Source organism: Lissotriton helveticus, chromosome 10 (assembly GCF_964261635.1).
Source record: "Lissotriton helveticus chromosome 10, aLisHel1.1, whole genome shotgun sequence".
NCBI classification, from domain to species: Eukaryota; Metazoa; Chordata; class Amphibia; order Caudata; family Salamandridae; genus Lissotriton; species Lissotriton helveticus.
In genome coordinates this window covers 280,366,615-280,387,527 of record NC_136071.1, presented here as the reverse complement: position 1 = coordinate 280,387,527, position 20,913 = coordinate 280,366,615, and the positions used below count along the sequence as shown (strand labels likewise).

Here is a 20,913-nt window from a genome sequence, read left to right as displayed (position 1 = left end):
TTGGTTAAAAAGAGTGAGAGGGGAGATATGTGCTAAGAAAGTACTCAGCAGGACATCTACGACCCTCTAGTCAGGTCAACATGTTTCTTGCTCCAGTGGCAATTCGTCAGGACCTAAGTGTTCAGTACTACACAGTAAATAAAAAGTGATTTACAACCTTATTCCTGGAGGTCAATAGGAAGGCAGGCCGACAGGTCCTGCTATTGAATTGCGACCTAAAGAAAATATATACGAATATGGAGAAAGGATCAATGCAGTATTCCATTCATTCCTAGGTCACATCTATATTATGCTGGAAAAAGCACTCTTGTGGAAAAACGCTCACTGATTAAAAACTAATAATAAAAAGGTGACAGAGATCCTATACAGGTGGGTATATCTGATTTAAAAGAAGGGGGCAAAGGTGCCCACACAGCTGAAGAGAGGGACGGACGGTAGGAGAGACAGAAGCTTACCCTAAGTAATTCCCTAAGGCGCCTCGCAGTCTGCTCTCGTGGGACCTGCGCCGATGGTCAGGTACCTAAAAGGAAGAAAATATAAGCAGCAGAGACGCTGTCTTAGAGTTGACTCACAAGGAGGTATTGTAGCGAGTCGATATCAAAAGGAGTCATGGGTGGTGGTGGCCGTGTAAAAAGTAGCTTCTAACCACACCATGATCAGCGAGAATCATTGCCAAGTGGTCAAGAAAAGGGCCCAAGAGGTTGCACAACACAACCCGGAGCGTCGCACACACTGAGCTCACCCGATCGACCCTCGCCCACTCCGACCTGCAAACCTGGCGGAGGTGGCGTCAGGCCAGAACGGGGCCCCAAGTGTACACCACAACCGGCCAGTACCGTACAGCTACCCAGACGTAAACCCTCCACTAAGGGAATTGGTTAGCCCGGTTTCCGCCTGATATCGTACCGGGCTGGGAGCGCGGTTTGTTCCGTTCAGAGAGCTCTTACGTGCTGAGGGCCGGTGAGAACCAATTCCTTCACCGAGGTCTGCAGCTTCTCTCTGAGGAGAAGCTCTCCTCAGTGCATATCTCACCATAGATCGTGACCAAGGGCGAATTTCAGACATAGTCATCGTTCTCAGCACTCCTCATCGAGACGCTCGTTTTGGTGCAGTCATAGATATCGTCTTAGGTCCAGATCCAGAACTAGGTCATGACTCAGAAGGAGGTCATTTCATTCCACCTCTTCCTCTAGTTCTCACTGACACGGACAGATTTTCCCCTGCAAAGAGTCTCACCAGTTCATGACATCAACACTTTTCAGGAGGTTATTATACGAAGAGCTACAAGCTGAATATTTCATTGCCTGCTCCATCAACTGCTACATCAGTGATTTTTTAGACTCTTCACCAACATGTAGCATCAGGAACCCTTCTGCTCTAGGCTTATTAGAACCAGCCGTGGAACTTTTCCTTTTGCCAGCTGCAGCAAAAGCAGCTCTGTCTAGGCTGCAGAAAAAATATAAGCCTCCGGAGAAGGACCCGTTATTTTTGCATTCAGATCCTCCTCCTTGTTCAGTTATCTTGGCTGCAAAAATTGTTCATTCTACTACTCCTTCATCCTTGGTCACACCAGACAAAGAAAGCAGGAAACTAGATTGATTAGGACGCAAGGTATGTGGCACATCTGCCACAACCATGAAAGCGTTCATCAGCCATGCTAGGCAGGTGTGACAGGTCCTTGTGGGAATCCCTGCAGCAGTTTGTAGAAGACCTCCCAAGAGACCGCAGAGAAGACTGCATCGAAAGCATAAATGAAGGCATGTTGGTCTCAAACCAGGGGATCAGCACTGCTACCGATTAATCTTTGATACATATCATACAATATAGACATTTAAATTTATCACAGAAAAGCATGAACATTCTCAAAGAAGCTAAATGTCCATAAGCGCGTTAAGTTTACTCTTTTAAATCGAGATTGTGTATATGATAGTCTGACAAGAATTTAGTTCCAACTACGTTGCAAGATGAAGCTATACTTCCATATTTGCTTTATTAGGCCAAATCTGGCTTGCAGTTCTCTTCGATTAAAGTCCATTTGGCAGCTATTACTTCCTATAGAAAATGTCCTTTACAAACCTCTTTTTTTCAAAGTCCCAGTTATTAAAGACTTCATATGGGGTATAAGGAAATTTTTTCCTCCGATACGCCATCTATCCCCTTCTTGAGAATTGAACATAGTACTCTCCCGTCTCATGGCATCTCCTTTTGAACCTATCAATAAAGCCTGATTGCAACACCTTTTTTTGGAAGGCTGCTTTCCTTGTCAGCATGTACAGTTAGTAAGATTCAATCTTTATGTTCTCACGAACCTTATACAGTTTTTCAAAGCAGTAAGGTGGTTATGAGGACTCATCTGAATTTCGGATTTTCGCATCTATCATGCCATTACTTTGCCATTTTCTTTCAGCACCCTTCCACTCCAGCAGAAAGAACTCTCCACTCTCAATTATTTGTGAACTATATCCAGGTGGATAGTTTCCTGCATACTTTACGCTACCACAAAGCAAATACAATTCTGTCCAGTAGACCAAAAGCTCATTCCCCTAGAGAGAAAGCAGCTACAGCTGCTTTGATGAGGAATATTCCTATTGCTGAAATATGCAAAGCAGCTATGTGGCAATCTGTTCACACTTTTACCACACACTGTTGTTTGGAGTTGATGCAAGAAAAGGTGTTCAAGTACGATAGGCTTCCCTGAGCTAAACTCTTCAATTAGCTTTCTCAATATATGATCCTTTTTCTCTTCTGCTGCAGTTTGTAGCGATGGGCTTTCCACTCTGTTCAGTGCTTAAGATTATACATGGATGTCCCCTGAGAGAGGAGTGGTTTCTTACCTGTATTCCTAGTTCTCTCTCAGGGGAATCTCCATTGAAATTATAAGCAAACCACCCGATAGGAGACACAGGCGATTAATCAACAGTTTACCTAAGTAATGGTAATGTTTGCTCTGTAAAAAAGAACGGAGGTAACTGCCACCTACTGAGCATGATGGGATATTGGTGGGCTGTGAGCCCTTAAGGCACAGAATCTCTTTGAATGTCTGCAAACCTGCAGCCCACAAGTCTACATTGTCCTCTTCCTTCACCATTTTCCTTTAAAAAAGGTTTATGAATGAGGCTTATGTGGAGAAATTACACAGCTCCTGCTAATTTTCCTTGTTTTTTAATTATAAATTAAACCTTTTTTAAATGCAAATTAAAGCAGTTGGCCAATATAGCGTTATTTATAGGCTGCAAAATATTTTAATAAAGTGCTAATCCTGGCCTTACTGAAGATAGGTGAACATGTACACTTAAGACTGTATTGTAAAGAAGTTTGGCGGACCTCTCGGGTGCTCTGGATTTCAATGGAGATTTCCCTAAAGGGAAACTAGGATTACAGGATAGAAACTCTTTCTATTTGATTATACCACCAGTGAAATAGACATCCTTGACTTAATTTATTTGATTGTGTATATAGTCTTTATTAAAATTTACCAGTGCATACAGTTCAAGTACAGCACAATACATTGTACTTCAGCAGTATTACTATACACATTAATAGTAATGATCAGTAAACAGTTCAATAAACAGTCCACCCAACATCCTCTCTTCCCCACTTCTCTCTTCAGGTCTCAAGCCTCTTGGCTGTATCATGCTATCAGCTACACCAGTCTTTTGCCTATTCTGTGAACCGTCATCAGTACTAGTGTTGTGGCAGAGTCTTGTATGGGTCCAGGCGCATGCACCCCAGTTGCCTTTGGATACAGCCACAACTCCAGTCCTGTGCTCCCAGACATCTGCCAAACCATTCATTCCATACCAGTATGTCAATCGCACCCCTCTCTCACATCCCACTTTCAAGTTGGACGGGAGTCCGGAGGGTCCTTCAGTGCCTAGAGCATAGCCGCTCACACCTGCAGGATCTCTGCAACTTTATGGTCTCTCCAAGTGTGTTTCAGGGATATTTCTTCAGCCACCACCCACTCTGAGATGTCTCTGATTCAGTCTTCATATGAAAGGCACTCAGGCACCAGGTCATTTAGCTAACACTAGCCCCAGGAACTCCATTGAGGTATTGTACCACCTCCCGCCAAGAAGGTATGATCGAGCAGCTCCAAGCTACATGAACAAAATCAGCGCCTGTCTCCCCTCAGTGCAAGTAATTCACCTCCTGTGCGGGGTGTATAGCATGTAAGGTTTTGGGGGTGAGGTACGCCTGATGATTAAAACGATACTGTTTTAATTTAAAGTGGGTGTTAGACGGGACCGTTCTTTCCCCCTCGTGTACTGTTTCCCACTCCTTGATAGTAACAGGTTCCTCCACCCCATCTACCTTGTATTTTCAGCAGTGGTGTAGCAAGGCCTACCTGTAGCACTCGCTACACCTGGGAGACTACCCATTTTCCCATGAAACCCCACTAGGCTCGGGCCAGCATTGTTACTAGTGTCTTGTGACAGAGGCAGCAGATCTGGGAAGCCAGGACAGAGCTCTCGTGCTGTGGCTGACAATTTTCCATATTGAGGTACTGTCCCTCCCCTAGGGTTAAGGTTTCTGCAGCTTCCTGTCTTTTGATGAAGCACCCTTCTGGGTATAGATCACCCAAGGTGTCCCAGCCTCCCCTCCTTCACCGCTCCACCAACATGGTGGTGGCCATTCGCGCAAATGATTGTGGTGACCAGATGTGCATATCTGGCTCATTCAGGGTGCTCCCAATCACACATTTCACTGCCTGATCCCATCCATATTCTGCAGACATATCTCACCACTTACGGTGCATTGAGTGCATCAGTAAGATTGGAAGTAGCTCTGTATCAAACGAGCCTTTCAGCAACCATTTTTTTCAGTTATCATCTGGGTCTAGACAGTGTACTGCATGCTGCAGTTGGGCCTCTATATAGTAGAGTTCCAGGTCAGGCAATTCCACTCCACCCAACCCCCAACTCCCCTCAGGCCCCATGTTTGCTTGAGTGTGGAAAGCCGTATCTGTTTCCATCTGTTCGCCCACAGTATTCTACGATGAGCTTGTCCATTTCAGTAAAATAGGGAGTTGGGATCTCATATAGTGTACCCTGCAAGGTATACAAGCATTGCGGTTGCATCACCAGCTTAACCAGTGTCACTCTGCCCATCAGCGACAGGGCAGGGTTTTCCAGAACATGACACATCAAAATTGGAGTAGGGTCAGAGGCCAAGGTTTACCGACTCTGCAGGATATACAGCCCCAATAATAGCTAATCAGAAAATACAAGAAATACCCTGCGGTCAACACACAAAAGAACAAAGAATAACTGACGACTGCCTAGACTGAGCAAAGAAATACGCAAAATTTGTACGGATTCCCATCACTCACCGGTCCCAGTGACATGCTTCATCATCTGGGTCTCCTTTATCGGGCTAACACTCCACCCTAGTGATGGAGGAGCCCAAGGGTGTTTTCAAAGTAATAATCAGTACAGATGCGAGCAAGTATGATGTAAAGAGTGTATGGGGAAAAAAAATGTGCAGTGCAAAAAGTGTGATGTGCAACTTTATTCGTGTCTGATCTGAACAAACATTAAAAACAGTGCAAAAAGGCCGGATTCAATAGATAACCGTCCATTCAAAAGAGTTGGTCAACATGTTTCAGCACAAACAGGTAGAAATAAACCTAGTGCTTTCATCGGGACCTCTTGAATATAGAATGCTACTGCAATTCAACACAGTGATGTGAAAAATGATGAACAGAAAAGGATATGCTGTGAGTATATCTTCTCACAATCAACATTCCTCTTGCCTCTTGGGAAGATCTATAAGAGGTACATAATACAGTCTTGGATCACAGTTTAAATTCTCTTTAGAAAATCTATGTGGCTATAATTTGCCATCAGATGTACTCGAAATAGTGAAAAACACACTCCAATGAGCCTTACCTCAAGGGTATGGAGGAAGAACCTCGCCCCACCTGGCAACAGCTCAGGGAGAAGGAGGCACTGCTCTGGGGAGGAGACAAAAACACCAATACTCACTTTGTATGGTGTATCAACTCCTCTTAACATTAAACACACAACCATAGTGCCCACATATAAAGTAGAAACCCTCAACGCTCAAAAAAACTCCCTCTCTCTTTTTGTACAACACATCAACCACTGTATATTATTGTGGTGATGTGTAGCATCAGCATAATTACAGAATGGAGCATAATCGATATACATATGCTGTTACTAAAGCCCCATAAGCCATGATTTTTTAGTTATGGGCAATAATACATTCAGCGCCATTGCTGTATGTTGTCGTCCACATACAGCAAGATCACATGATGTTTCTCTCCAACTGTGATTCCCAAGGGCCCAAGCACCGACAAAGCATGCAAGCTTCCAGTTCAATTGCCAGTGCAAACCGGAACGGTGACGGGGGCAGCCCTGTTGCCTACCCCTGTGGGGGCAGACCTCCACAAAACCGTACCCCCCACCCCGCATCCTACCCCCTGGGTCTACATAAAGGAGGTTCAGCCACTGTATATTGCTGGCTCCAACACCCACTCGCTCAGGTGCCAGCTGTTGATAACTCCAGTCAGCGGTGTTGAAAGTTTGCTCAACATACAAAAACGCTAGACCACCTCAAGTTATAAAGTGTATTCCGCTATGGGAAAAACCAACACTGATCATTATGTATCAGTGCTGAAATGTACCTCCGGAGGTGGGAGGCCAGGGCCTTGTTTAATATTTCATGTCCATATTCAATATGGAGAGCGTGTGGTAGGAGGAGGCCTCAGGCAAATCCGTTCCCTGTTTAGGTTTCATTACAACTCTCGCCCCCTGCATTGTGTCATGGAGTATCTGAAAGAGACTATTAGTTATAGATTCCTTTCCTTAGAATTACCCCCAGGTGTCAGACTGGATCCGGAGAATTTTTCTTCAGCAGTACCCCTGCGCTTCGATAGGTGGCGTCGGTTGACTCCGCGTTCGTCATTAGCGCCGTGATTGCTGGAATGATGTTGCGGTATCTACTTAGACACCGCCCCTGCGTGCTGACGTCCGTTCTTTCTTTTTCCACACCAGCCAGCGCAGTTCCTTAGAGAGCTTGTACCCTTAGTCACCTTTTGACTAAAGTTTTTCAACTTATGTCATTGTCTTTTCAAGTCGTTCGACTCCTGGTGCACATAGGGATGTCCCATCGATGTATCGGCTTCAAACCTTGTGACTCCTGTCACAAATTGATTTTGGTCACGGACCCACACCTCGTGTGCCTCTGGTGCCTGGAGTGCGACCACGACGCAAAGTTGTGCTCCGACTATCGGGCCAGGAACCCGAGGTCTTTGCGCGAGCAGTCCCTAAAGCTTCTAGAGGCCTGGCAGTCAGCTTCACGCCGCTCAAGGTCCCGGTCGAGAGGGAGGTCGCTGAGTCCCCATCATCATTCATCTTCAAAGTCTTCGGGTAAGTCGAAGCACAAGAAGAAGGCGAAGAAGCACCATCGCTCTTTGCCTTCTCCCCGTCCGTCACCCAACAAAGCGCGGGGCGCAGAAAGTCGTTGTCCTTCGGCTCCACCTGCGGAGCCTGCTGGGTCGGCTCCGAGCTTCCCTCCCTTTCCTGGAGCCTGAGCCTCCCCTGCCCAGCTTCGTGCTTTTTACAAAGCCCTCCACTCCATCTTCCAGCAGCCTGACTCAGCCGGTGCGCCTTCAGGCAGCGCGGACGCGGCTGGGGGTTCTAGGCCTTCGATGCCGCAGCTCTGACCGACGCCGCAGGGATCCAGGCCTGGATCCGAGCGGTGCCGGTTGATCTGACGACACCGATTCCACTGACATCACCGACGCCAGTTGTGTCCTCGGCCGGCGTCGACCTCTGCCTCCCCCTCGATTTGAACATGGAGCCGGACCGGCGTTAATCAACACTGGTACCGGCGTCAACTGGTACTTTTGTACCACTGTTCTATCCTGGCATTCCTTTTCGCCCTGTGCGGTAGTCAGAGGAAGGTGAGGAGGACTGGGTGGGGTCTGTGGCTCCTCTGGCAGACCAGCTAGAAGAGCCGGACTGGAGAGAGGGGTTGGGTGATGCCAGTGGTCTGGATACTTCCTCATTCCTTGGTATGCTTTCTCTCCTTACCGTGGCCACGGAGGAGGGAGCCTCCTACGCTGTGGTGTTGCGTAGGGTGGCGGAGTCCTTGGGCCTTGAGATTCCTGCGGTGGCAGTCATGACTAACCTCCTGACTGAGGTGCTTCTGCCGGCACCCGACTCCTCGGAGCCCCTGCTGCTGTCCAATGAGACCCTCACTGATATCCTTCTGGGCAATTTTTTATGCAGCACATACAGTGGCGTGCAACTGTCTTGTAGCACGGCTTGTCAAATAGCTTTAAAAAATATATATATATTTTATGAAGTGCAGCATGCCAAGCTTGCGAGGCATTTTTGTCAGCATAGCGCTTTTTTCTGAGGGCGTCTCTGTGCCGTCCTCAGTCTCCCAACACCCTTCTGCTTTGCAGCTTAACCCCTCCCCCTAATCGTAGCTTCACCTTTCCTTGTTTCAGACGGTTGCTCACGTTGTACCCTGTGACCAATGTCGACCACAAAAAACGTAAATGCTTAAATAACTGAAAGTTTGAGCTGTTGCCGTTTTAACCCTTTGCATGCTGCACACATTTTGACGCTGTGCGGGCGATTTGAATAGTGGGCGGGATTCAGATGGCCACTGGCCGTCTTCCGCACAAGCCCACCGTAACGTCGGACTGCCAGGGGCCGTCTGAAGCATGCAAGGGGTTAAATAATAATGCAGCGCTAATAGCTCAAACTTTCAGTAGCGTAGGACCTATTGCATTGAAAATGTTTGTTCCATCTGCTTTATGGGTTTTGGGGTGGGATCAAGAGTTGTCTTGAAATAAAAACCTTTATTCGAAGATAACCAACTTGTAATGTCTGCGCCCAAAACAAGATGTCAACAGTTTGCAAAGTATGTGAATCTGCCGAACTACAAGCTGCAAACCAGTTGCTAAAAGTGTTTTTTTCAATACAAAATGTGATCCTTGAAGTTAGGTTGACAGTTTACATGTATGTCTGCTCTCCATTTGATTTCATTTAAAATTTTCTGTGGTTTTAGCGATATCACACACCGCCTCGGTCAAGATCTTGTTCAGAATCTGAAGATGATGATAAAAGCAGTGAGACACCACCTCACTGGAGAGCAGAAATGCAAAGAGTAAGAGCTTACAAACCTTCAACTGGAGAAAAATGGAGTAAAGGAGACAAGTAGGTTATTGACACTTCAAACTCTGTTGAAGATATCCTTTTATAGTTGATGCATAATGTTTAGACCTTTTTTCAAGTATTAGCACTGTCAGTAGTACAAGTCATATCCTCAAAATGAAGATAATTTGTATATTAGGCTTGCAGTGCAATTTTTGGTGTAGTTTGCAGTTGGCATATTTGTACCTTGATTGCAATTAAAGGGCACATCAATCTGCAAGGTGGTACTGGTAAAATACTTTGTTAGCCTTAAGGCACTGGTTAGGACTTGCTTTTGTGGGATGGAGGGTTGGAAGCTAGGGTCAGGAAGGCTGGAGGTAACATCTCTATTAATTTTTCTTGCTTTAATGGAATAATGTTAATGTTAAAACATTTAGTAGTGATAAAAATATGCATCACGTAAATGAGCAGTGTTTTCTTGAAAACATCGTCATCCTATCAGTTGGGCACATTGTAGGTTGCACGTAATGTACTGCTGTACTATTTGTCACTCACTTTCCGAACACAAAAGCCAATTTTCAGAAGGCTTGTGTTGTATTTCTAAGAAACTTTTTTTCTCTAAACCAGACTAACAAATGGGACTAATGTAATTTCCAGAATGGTGTTGAATTTTAAACTTGTTTTCAAAATCTAATTTTATAATATTATTTGTGAAGATCTTTAAGCTTTCTTCTGAATAGTAAACTCTGGGTAGATTAACAGCAAGTTTTTTTTCAATAAAACAAAAAGGTCACCACTTAAAAACGTTTATAATTGTCATGGGCGTCCGCAGGGGGGGGCAAGAGGGGGCGCTTGCCCCCCCCCCCCTGGATTCAGGCCCGGTTCTAGAGGATGGGGCCCGCATACCTGGGCCGATTTTCCTACCTGAAAGGCTGCTACAGCGCCGAGTGTGACTCTCAGCAGGCCACAGAGTGAGGCCGGTTCATTGCCATGGGCAGAATGACAATGGGCCGGCAGAGGAGGCACAGCATGGAGCATCTCCGCTCATCCCAGGCCTCAGGAGGTGAGCAACACAATTAGCAAGTCTTAGGCAGGGGACGGGAGCTTTAATCTCTCACAGCAGGCCACAACAATCAGATAAAAAGCTACGGGGCGCGGGTGGGGGCGTTTGGGGAGCGGGGTTACTGCAAACAATCTCAGTTTACAACTGTGAAGTGACAGACCGGATTGAAATTTAAACTTTATTATTAAATTCCATCCGTTTGTGCAATGGGGAGAATGCTGTATACAGCCAATAGTGAAAAAACTCTGCAAAGGACTGAAATAACTACATTTAAAGAACAATATGACTAAAAATGGGAAAAAAAATGAAAATTCGATTTTGACAATGTTGTAGTGAAAATTTTTATTTCTCCTCCATGTTGTGGCCAAGGGAGACGTAAGAGCAGAGGAGAGATAAAGAGAGACACAGAGCCAAAAAGATAAATAAGAGACGTAGTGGGGAGTAGAGACAAACGGAGAGGGGGAAAGGAAAGAGGGAGAAATGATTGACGAGAGAAGATAGGAAAAGAGGCGAGAGGGGTGACATAATTATAGATAAACACAATGAGGGAAGGAGACGGAGGGAGACAGAGGGCGACAGAGGGAGAAAGACAGAGGGAAGGGGGCGACAGAGGGAGGGAGACAGAGTGAGATACAGGGTGGGATACAGACAGACAGACAGAGGGAGACAGAGAGAGAGGGAAAGAGAGTGAGACAGAGAGGGAGACAGAGAGAGCGAGGGAGACCAAGAGAGAGGGAGACCGAGAGAGCGAAGGAGACCGAGAGAGAAGGAGACAGAGAGAGAGGGAGAGAGAGAGGGAGACAGAGGGAGGGAGACAGAGGGAGAGAGACAGAGGGAGGGAGACAGAGGGAGGGAGACAGAGAGAGAGGGAGACAGAGAGAGAGGGAGACCGAGAGAGAGGGAGACCGAGAGAGAGGGAGACCGAGAGAGAGGGAGACCGAGAGAGAGGGAGACCGAGAGAGAGGGAGACCGAGAGAGAGGGAGACCGAGAGAGAGGGAGACAGAGAGAGAGGGAGACAGAGAGAGAGGGAGACAGAGAGAGAGGGAGACAGATAGGGCGGGAGACAGAGGGAAAGAGACAGAGGAAGGGAGACAGAGGAAGGGAGACAGAGGAAGGGAGACAGAGGAAGGGAGACCAAGGGAGGGAGACAGAGACAGACAGAGGGAGACAGAGAGAGAGGGAGACAGATAGGCGGAAGACAGAGAGAGAGGGAGACAGAGAGGGAGACAGAGAGAGAGAGGAAGACAGAGAGAGGGAGACAGATAGGGTGGGAGACAGATAGGGTGGGAGACAGATAGGGTGGGAGACAGAGGGAGGGAGACAGAGGGAGGGAGACAGAGGGAGGGAGACAGAGGAAGGGAGACAGAGGAAGGGAGACAGAGACAGACAGGGGGAGACAGAGAGAGAGGGAGACAGATAGGCGGGAGACAGAAGAAGAGAGAGAGATGGTGGGAGACAGAAGGAGGAAGACAGAGGGCGACAGACAGAGGTAGGGGGGTGACAGAGGGAGGGAGACAGACAGGGAGACAGATAGAGGGAGACAGACAGAGGGAGGGAGACCGAGAGAGAGGGAAAGACGGAGACGGAGAGAGAGGGAGACAGAGAGAGGGAGACAGAGGGAGGGAGGCAGAGGGAGACGGAGATAGAGGGAGACAGAGAGAGAGGGAGACAGAGAGGCAGAGGGAGGGAGACAGAGAGAGAGAAAGGGAGACCGACGTGAGACAGAGGGAGACAGAGAGAGAGAGAGCGAGGGAGAGCGAGAGGGAGACAGGGGGGAGACAGATGGAGGCAGAGACAGGGACAGGGGAAGACACGCAGAGACAGACAGAGACGGAGATGGAGACAGAGGGAGGGAAACAGGGACAGATAGAGACAGACAGATAGAGGCAGAGACAGGGACAGACAGGTAGGGGCAGAGACTGGGACAGACAGGTAGGGGCAGAGACTAAGACAGACAGAGAGACATAGAGGGAGACGGAGAGAGAGAGGGAGGGAACAGAGGGTGACAGAGGGAGACAGAGAGGGAGACAGAGAGAGGGAGACAGAGGGAGGGAGAAAGACAGTGGGAGACAGAGAGAGGGTGACAAAGGGAGGTAGACAGAGGGAGGGAGACAGAGGGATGGAGACAGGCAGAGGGAGACAGACAGAGGGAGGGAGACAGAGGGAGGGAGACAGAGGGAGGGAGACAGAGGGAGGGAGACAGAGGGAGGGAGACAGAGGGAGGGAGACAGAGGGAGGGAGGCAAATGGAGGGAGACAAAGGGAGGGAGGCGGAGGGAGGGAGACAGAGGGAGGGAGACAGAGGGAGGGAGGCAAATGGAGGGAGACAAAGGGAGGGAGGCGGAGGGAGGCAAAGGGAGGGAGGCAAAGGGAGGGAGGCAAAGGGAGGGAGGCAAAGGGAGGGAGGCAAAGGGAGGGAGGCAAAGGGAGGGAGGCAAAGGGAGGGAGGCAAAGGGAGGGAGACAAAGGGAGGGAGACAAAGGGAGGGAGACAAAGGGAGGGAGACAAAGGGAGGGAGACAAAGGGAGGGAGGCAAAGGGAGGGAGGCAAAGGGAGGGAGGCAAAGGGAGGGAGACAAAGGGAGGGAGACAAAGGGAGGGAGACAGAGAGGGAGAGAGAGAGAGGGAGACGGAGAGAGAGAGGGAGACAGAGGGAGGGAAACAGAGGGAGGGAGGGAGACAGACAAAAGGCGACAGACAGAGGGCGACAGACAGAGGGTGGAGGGCGACAGGGAGGGAGAGAGACAGAGGGAGAGAGACAGAGGGAGAGAGACAGAGGGAGGGAGACAGGGAGAGAGAGCGAGATAGACAGACAGAGTGAGTGAGACAGAAGGAGACAGAGAGAGGGAAAGGGAGGGAGAGAGAGAGATAGATAGAGAGAGAGAGAGGGAGGGAGACAGTGAGACAGAGAGGAAGACAGGGAGAAGAGAGGGAGACAGACAGAGGGCGACAGACAAAGGGCGACAGATAGACAGCGGGAGACAGACAGACAGCGGGAGACAGACAGACAGCGGGAGACAGACAGACAGCGGGAGACAGACAGACAGCGGGAGACAGACAGACAGCGGGAGACAGACAGACAGCGGGAGACAGACAGACAGCGGGAGACAGACAGACAGCGGGAGACAGACAGACAGCGGGAGACAGACAGCGGGAGACAGACAGCGGGAGACAGACAGCGGGAGACAGACAGCGGGAGACAGACAGCGGGAGACAGACAGCGGGAGACAGACAGCGGGAGACAGACAGCGGGAGACAGACAGCGGGAGACAGACAGCGGGAGACAGACAGCGGGAGACAGACAGCGGGAGACAGACAGCGGGAGACAGACAGCGGGAGACAGACAGACAGCGGGAGACAGACAGACAGCGGGAGACAGACAGACAGCGGGAGACAGACAGACAGACAGAGGGAGACAGACAGACAGACAGAGGGAGACAGACAGACAGACAGAGGGAGACAGACAGACAGACAGAGGGAGACAGACAGACAGACAGAGGGAGACAGACAGACAGACAGACAGAGGGAGACAGACAGACAGACAGAGGGAGACAGACAGACAGACAGAGGGAGACAGACAGACAGACAGAGGGAGACAGACAGACAGACAGAGGGAGACAGACAGACAGACAGAGGGAGACAGACAGACAGACAGAGGGAGACAGACAGACAGACAGAGGGAGACAGACAGACAGACAGACAGAGGGAGACAGACAGACAGACAGACAGAGGGAGACAGACAGACAGACAGACAGAGGGAGACAGACAGACAGACAGACAGAGGGAGACAGACAGACAGACAGAGGGAGACAGACAGAGGGAGGGATACAGACAGAGGGAGGGAGGGAGACAGAGGGAGGGATACAGAGGGAGAGAGAGGGAGGGAGACAGAGGGAGAGAGAGGGAGGGAGACAGAGGGAGAGAGAGGGAGGGAGACAGAGGGAGAGAGAGGGAGGGAGACAGAGAAAGAGCGAGGGAGAGAGAGATAGACAGAGTTAGTGAGACAGAGGGAGACAGAGAGAGGAAGGGAGACAGAGAGATAGAGAGAGGGAGGGAGACGGAGAGATAGAGAGAGGGAGGGAGACGGAGAGATAGAGAGAGGGAGGGAGACGGAGAGATAGAGAGAGGGAGGGAGACAGAGAGATAGAGGGAGGGAGACAGAGAGAGGGAGACAGAGAGAGAGAAAGAAAGATGTGTGTATGCCGGGTCTGGTGGCTACGTGGACGAAGGCGTCCGCTGCAGGGACCTGTGTTCAACCTCATGGTCATAGTTGTTTTTGTTGCTCTAGCCTCTCCCCCCTCCCCCACTGACCCCGCCTCCGCCGGTGCAGCCCTCGGCCACAAACCACACTTTAAATTTGGCCCCTGAGAGAAAGTTTGTGAGTTCCCATGCTCTAGAACCGCATCAACCTGATTAAAAATGTTTTTGTTTTTTTCCGGTCATTTTTAGTTTTTCCCTCTGTTTTATTGCAGTTGCCAGGTCGTCTGCTGTGGCGCCTCACAAGATTTTTCTCTTCCCCCTATGGGTTTCTTTGTTTATTTAAGCTCTTTGTCTTATTAGATTTTTTTTAATGTATTTAATACTTGTGCTCAATCATGTCGGAGGATGGTGATGAAGTTAAAATGTTGCCCCCCCCCCCCTCCGGAAACATTTCTGCGGATGCCCATGATAATTGTATTGGCTTTACTACAGTTAAAGAATAATGCATAGTCAAAGCTTTTTCTCAAGCAATACATTGTAATTTTTTTTGTAGGTTAAATGATGGCAAAAGACGGGAACATAGAAGTCTATCCCAAAGATCAAGGTCTTGGTCACATGATGGATATTATTCAGACTTAAGTAAAGAAAAACGCAAAAAGGAAAGAAGGACAAAACATAAAAAGAAGTCAAAAAAACAGAAACAATCTAGAAAGATTAAACAACCAAAGCCAGAAAAAAAAGCAGGCCAAGATGTGGGAGTGTCTCGTCCTTCTCTCAGGCGAACTAAAGGTTCCCATGGTCAGGAAAAAAGATCTTCATCTTCACCATCTTCATCCTCTGTGTCTTCAAGGCATTCATCTAAAAGAGAGTGGTCTAAATCTGACAAAGAGCAATCTTATTCTTCATCATCAAGAAAATCCAAGTCCTACTCTAAGTCCAGGTCCAGGTCATACTCTAGAGAGCGTTCAAGGTCAAGAACTGCATCTGAATCTTCAACCAGAACTTTAAGTAGGTCAAGCTCCAGATCAAGGTCACGGTCTAGATCCAGTACAAGATCTAGAACAAGATCTAAGTCGAGCTCTAGGTCCAGACATCGCAGGTCAGTTTCTAAATCACCCAAAAATAATTCCGCCAGAGGAGCTGAAGGTAAAACAAAAAAAAATGAGCTCTCGAAACCAGTTGTAGAACATAATGAGAAAACAGTACCTGCCTATGAGTGATAGCCCTCCACCTTCAAGATGGAAACCTGGCCTAAAGCCCTGGAAGCCATCATATGAAAGAATTCAAGAAATAAAAGTGAAGACTCCTAATGCAGGAACCGTCCAGAGTGGTGGAGTATCCCAGAAAAAGCAGACTTATGCCCGTTCATACAATAAGCGCCACCCACGTTCAGACAGCGATCATAGTGAAGAGAGCTCAGGCTATCGACAAAAGTCAAGAAGTAGATCTTCTAGAAGTAGATCATACAGCAGATCTTACTCTAGGTCAAGAAGTCGTACTAGCTCTAGATCAGGATCTCGGTACTCGGCCACATCTCAATCCCAGAACAGATATCACAGTGCTAATTCATCTTGTTCTAGGTCATCAACATCTAATTCGGACAACGAAAGTGTGAAACGTAATCATAAGATGAAAACTATCAAACAAAAGAAAAACCTTACTGTTAAGACAATCGAAAGTAGCTCTGAAAGTATACTTAACAGTCAGTCAACTGTAGATTATAATGAAGGAGGAGAGCAGAGCACAGCTATGGAATTCACAGATTCTACAGAAGGAAAATGTAGTCAAAAGACGATGCATAAAACAGTTCATGAAAAAGCAACAAAAAATTCCGATTTCAACACCAATAAAAACATAAAATGCGATCAGACACGTGCATCTAATCTAATTTCAAACTCAGCTGATCCGGAATCGGCATTAGGAACTGATGCTAACACTGAGCTTTCTGAAAAACCTAAACAAGAAGAAAAAATATCTTTGGATAAACACCCTGATGATGAAAACGCAAATGGACCAGCACAGTCGAACAGTAAAGTTGAATCTACACCAGTTAAAGAAAAAGTAGAAAGCAAGCCTCTCCCTGATGATCCCATTCCATCTTCTGGCAAGGAAGAAGGTGAAGCAAGTTCTGACTCTGAGATGGAAGTCTGCAATGTTAAAAGTGATTCGAAATCAAAAGCACATTCCCCTGAAATTCAGAAACCTGTTATTTGTGATAAGAATTCTAATAGTCAGCCAGGCTCATCTGACGTTGAGAAGCCCCAGTCTGCTTCTGAAAATCACAGAGAAAAGTCAAAGAAACACAAGCATAAGTCTACGAAGAAGAACATAAAGAGGGCACGTTTAAAAAAAACAAAAGAGAAGGCAAGGTTGAAAAAAGAGAAGAAAGAAAAACTTCAGAAACGGAAGCCAGCTTTAATATGGCAGCCTCCATTGGAGTTTGGTGAGGAGGAAGAAGAGGAAGTTGTCATTGAAAAGCCAATATCGAAATTTGTGAAAAAAGATAAACGGCAACAGTCTGAAAACAAAACAACTCAAAATTTCAAGACCAGTAGAAAAACTGAATGTAATCCGCTGACCGGTCCCAGCCTTCCATGTAAAGAGGCTAGTGACCCTACCAGCTCTTCAAATATTTCAAACTCCGCAACACATCATGAGTCGGGTGATGCACTTGCTTTTGTTTCTGGAAAGAACAGTGAAGTTGGTAAAGAAGGTGATTCTCAGTCGGATGACAATATGGATATCTGTACTCCTGATCACACCTCACCAGAGAATAATGCAGAAATGTCCTCCCCGTTAGTCACAAGTCCATCCATAATTATCAGTGGCCAGCCTTTACTAGCAGAGCATGCTGAGAAAGGCTTTCCCAATCTCACAAAAAGTGGGAATGTAAAAGAAAATCTTAAAGTTAACAACAAAACTGGAAAATTGAATAATGCTTTACCACTCATGACAGGGGAGAACAATCACAATCAAAACGAACATATTATAAATTCTCATAACTTTGTGGTGGACAATAAATGGAAACCTGTACAGGGTCCAACCAGCATAACGGGAGCTTTGACCCCTGTTAATATGGCCATTGTCAGTACTAACACAGAACAAGAAAGTAAATCTCAGGGCGTGAGAATAGAGATAAAAAGCAAAAATAGAGTGCGACCTGGATCCCTGTTTGATGAAGTTCGAAAGACTGCCCGCCTAAATCGGCGACCTCGAAACCAGGAGAGCTCCAGTGAAGAAAGTTCTGTAAATTCAGATAGTAAAAGCCTATCCAGAAGTCCAAGTAGGTCTCACAGCAGAAGCAATTCCCGCACAAATTCACGCTCCTACAGCCGCTCAAGAAGTCGATCGAGAAGTTCAAGTTACACTTCCAGGTATGCGATTATGAGATTTCCTTTAATTTAACTTTCATATCTCTGTATGTTTTTTTTTTTTACTGAACATTTTTTCATGACATTTCGTTGCTATATATGTTATTTGAGTGAACTAAAAGCAAAGATGCAGACACTTTATAAAAAGGGCACGGGCTATGTCTAAAGCAAAAGCAACATTGAAATGGTTAAATTGCATTGGAAGTTGAGTGATTTACAGCATTGGGGAAGAGGAAGCTTATTATAAACTTCAACTGGTTCCTGCAATCTTAAATTGGGTTAAAGAAGTTAAATGCATATTAGTAATCCTGAATAGTTTATTGATTGTTGATTGTCAAAAAAGAAGGGCGTCAGACAAAAATTGGTTATAGTGCCTTTTATCCAAGGATGAGGTATCACCCCCTGTTCCCGTTACGTTACATTATAAATTAGATTCCCTTTTTTTATTATAAATAAAATGTTGTTGTTTTTGAAGGGAACATGTCACATAATCACAGTCCGTAAAACACACCCACCGATGACAAGTACAATTAGCAGCAAGCCCATTAGCTTATTCAAACCAGCATATACAAGAGACCTGTATCTGTTGCATTCTCATTCTACTCCAGTGCCCATACCCGAAGCCGCAAACCATGTACCTCAAACTTTTGCATGCTTAGTCGAACAACCCCTGGCCTCATACATCGGTTTTGTCTTGTTGCGCGCACTAGTCCACCCTGCTCCTCCGTAATGTTAGCGATGGGGCCCTGGAGACCTTCACTGGGCGGTAGTATCTTTTTTACCCACTACAAGAGCAGTTTCCATAAAGCTGTGTCTGCTCTAGAGCCCCCCACACCATCATCCACCCCCAAGAGGATCAGCACAGGGGAGAGTTCCAGCACCAGGCCCAATACTTCTGACAATTCACCACCACCGCCTCCCAGTAACGAGCTCTGATAGGGCAGAAGCACACCAATGTAAAAGAAATCTGCAGGCGTTTAAGAACAGCATAGCAGACTGGGTCAATGATTAGGCCTGCATGAAACAGCCTGACAGGAGTTAAGTAGGCACAGATAAATTAGATTCTTAACACTCAGAAGTCTCTAGTTTGTCTGTTACTAAGATTGGACAGATGAGGTTACTGACCTTGAACTGGGTGGCAAATGTCTGCCAGCTCCGCAGCACTGGGTGGAAGTAGCCACCATGGAGGAGGGAGACTGTCTGCATTTCTTATGTTTTGTAAGTTTCAATGAGGGCAATGTGGAATCTGTGAAACTTTCCGCCACTAAAAATGTATTCTGAATGTGGCCATAATAACCATACATGTGAAAACAGAGCATCTAGATCCAGATTGATGCAAGAACCAGATGTGGAGCACGTTTTTTTGGCTGAAAGATCAAATCAAATAAACAAGTTTTATTGCATAGCCTGGTTCCCTGCTTCTGAAACTCCTCCCGATAAACACATCATATTTCCTTGTGAATAAATTCTATATCCTTATAGCCTGCTGCTGAGGGCTGTCCGGTTGTTAAAACCTAGTTATGGGCTCAAGCTGCAGGCGAGGGCCTTCAACGAGGTAGATAGAGGGCCTTTAACAACCAGTATAGCCTGATGCACATGGGCTATAAGGCTATTAGAACTTTCGCCAACTTGGGGTAAAATGCTGTAAATTTAGAAGGGAGAAACAAAGACAAACATTAGAATGTTGCAGCAGAAGGCTTATACTAGCCATTATAAGCCCGGAGTTACTCCATTATCTTCAATGGCGCTCTCAACATTCCAGAGTTCTTATGAGGGCTAAATACCCAGCTTAGCATGCACTCACATAGTTTAACCGTGTTTTTCCTATTTCTTTCATTCAACATTCTAGGTAAATATTTCAAACTAGATGATTGTATCACCAAAAATGTCTGGTACAAGTAAAATAAACACCTGAAAAGTCAATGTTTATAGGGGTACCAGGAAGCACACGTTCTCTAATTTCAAATGTATTTATATAATGATTTAGTTAATTAAAACCTTTGCATGAAAGAATAAAAACATAATATAGTTTAGCAGTGATAACATTCTGGTTGTTACATCTGATTATCCAATTGAAAAGACTAAATGACTGACAATAAAAAAGTGCTAATAAGATTCCTTAAATTAAATCCTACAGTGTGATCATCAAAATATTAATTATTGGTTTATGTTCAGTTAGGAGTAGGATGACACAACGTTGGTATAATGCGGTGGGATTGTTGGAACCTGGCCTTTTGGCAGTTCAACATTCTTTTTCAGAAAGTACAGATTTAATTTATTCTATTTTCCACAATGGACATAAATTTCGTGAATCGTGCTAGCTGACGTAAATTGGTTGCTTCATCACAAGCCTAAATTGCATGCTTGCAAGAACAAATTCCACACTGGTTAAAAAGAGGTTTTAAGACAATTCACCTATCCCGTAAAAAGTCAGGCTATATGCAGACTAAATGGACAATGGATTCCTTGTAATTCCTACACAGTCAACAGTGGCTGATTGTCGTTTTACTTCACCCTATTGGAACAAAATCTAAGGTCGGCAAGCCTCTAAGCTGATATTGCAAAAGTGTTTTTGATGGTTTCTGAAGAACACATGCTCGGGACCGGTTGTCACCTGAACTTTGAATAGTTGTTAATGATCATCCAAGCATGCGCACGCTTCACAATTTGCTGTTTGTCTTCTATTGATGAAAAACACTCCATGTTTTTTAACACCTTCGCTGCACGCGTCGGCCAACGGCCGTCGCAAGCATTACCTCGGTAGTGCTGCGCAAGTCCGTTGGCCTACGCGGCCCCGCCCACTCCTTTAAACCGCCGCACCGCCGCAGAATTCGCGCCGCGGTTAATAGCAGTGTAAATGTACTGGAAGTGACAGGTGTGACTCAGAAATCGGTGAGCTGAGGATTCTGCATAGACTATTCAAAAAAAGCATGTACAGGTATATTCGTGCTTGGGTTTGACACCTGCAGAGACAATTGGTGTTCTAATGAGTTTTCCTTTGCTGTTCTTAGCTTTAAACAGATTTTTGCAAAGGACCCTCCTCTTTCTATAAATTTTTATATTAGGCCAAACTCTGGTCATATTTGCGCTGGGGAACAGAGTCTCTAGGCGAAATACCAGTCTGTAGGTGTTTATAATCAGTTGAC

General features: G+C 46.4%; 1 protein-coding gene across 1 annotated transcript in view; it reads left to right on the top strand.

The window, feature by feature from the left end:
• The window catches only part of NKTR (natural killer cell triggering receptor), a 511,856-nt gene that overhangs the window by 388,012 nt on the left and 102,931 nt on the right, over window positions 1–20,913 (top strand). Inside the window, 3 exon segments of the mRNA XM_078665314.1 lie at window positions 9,049–9,197; window positions 14,950–15,600; window positions 15,602–17,770. Of these exon segments, the coding sequence (XP_078521440.1) occupies window positions 9,049–9,197; window positions 14,950–15,600; window positions 15,602–17,770 (2,969 nt within the window).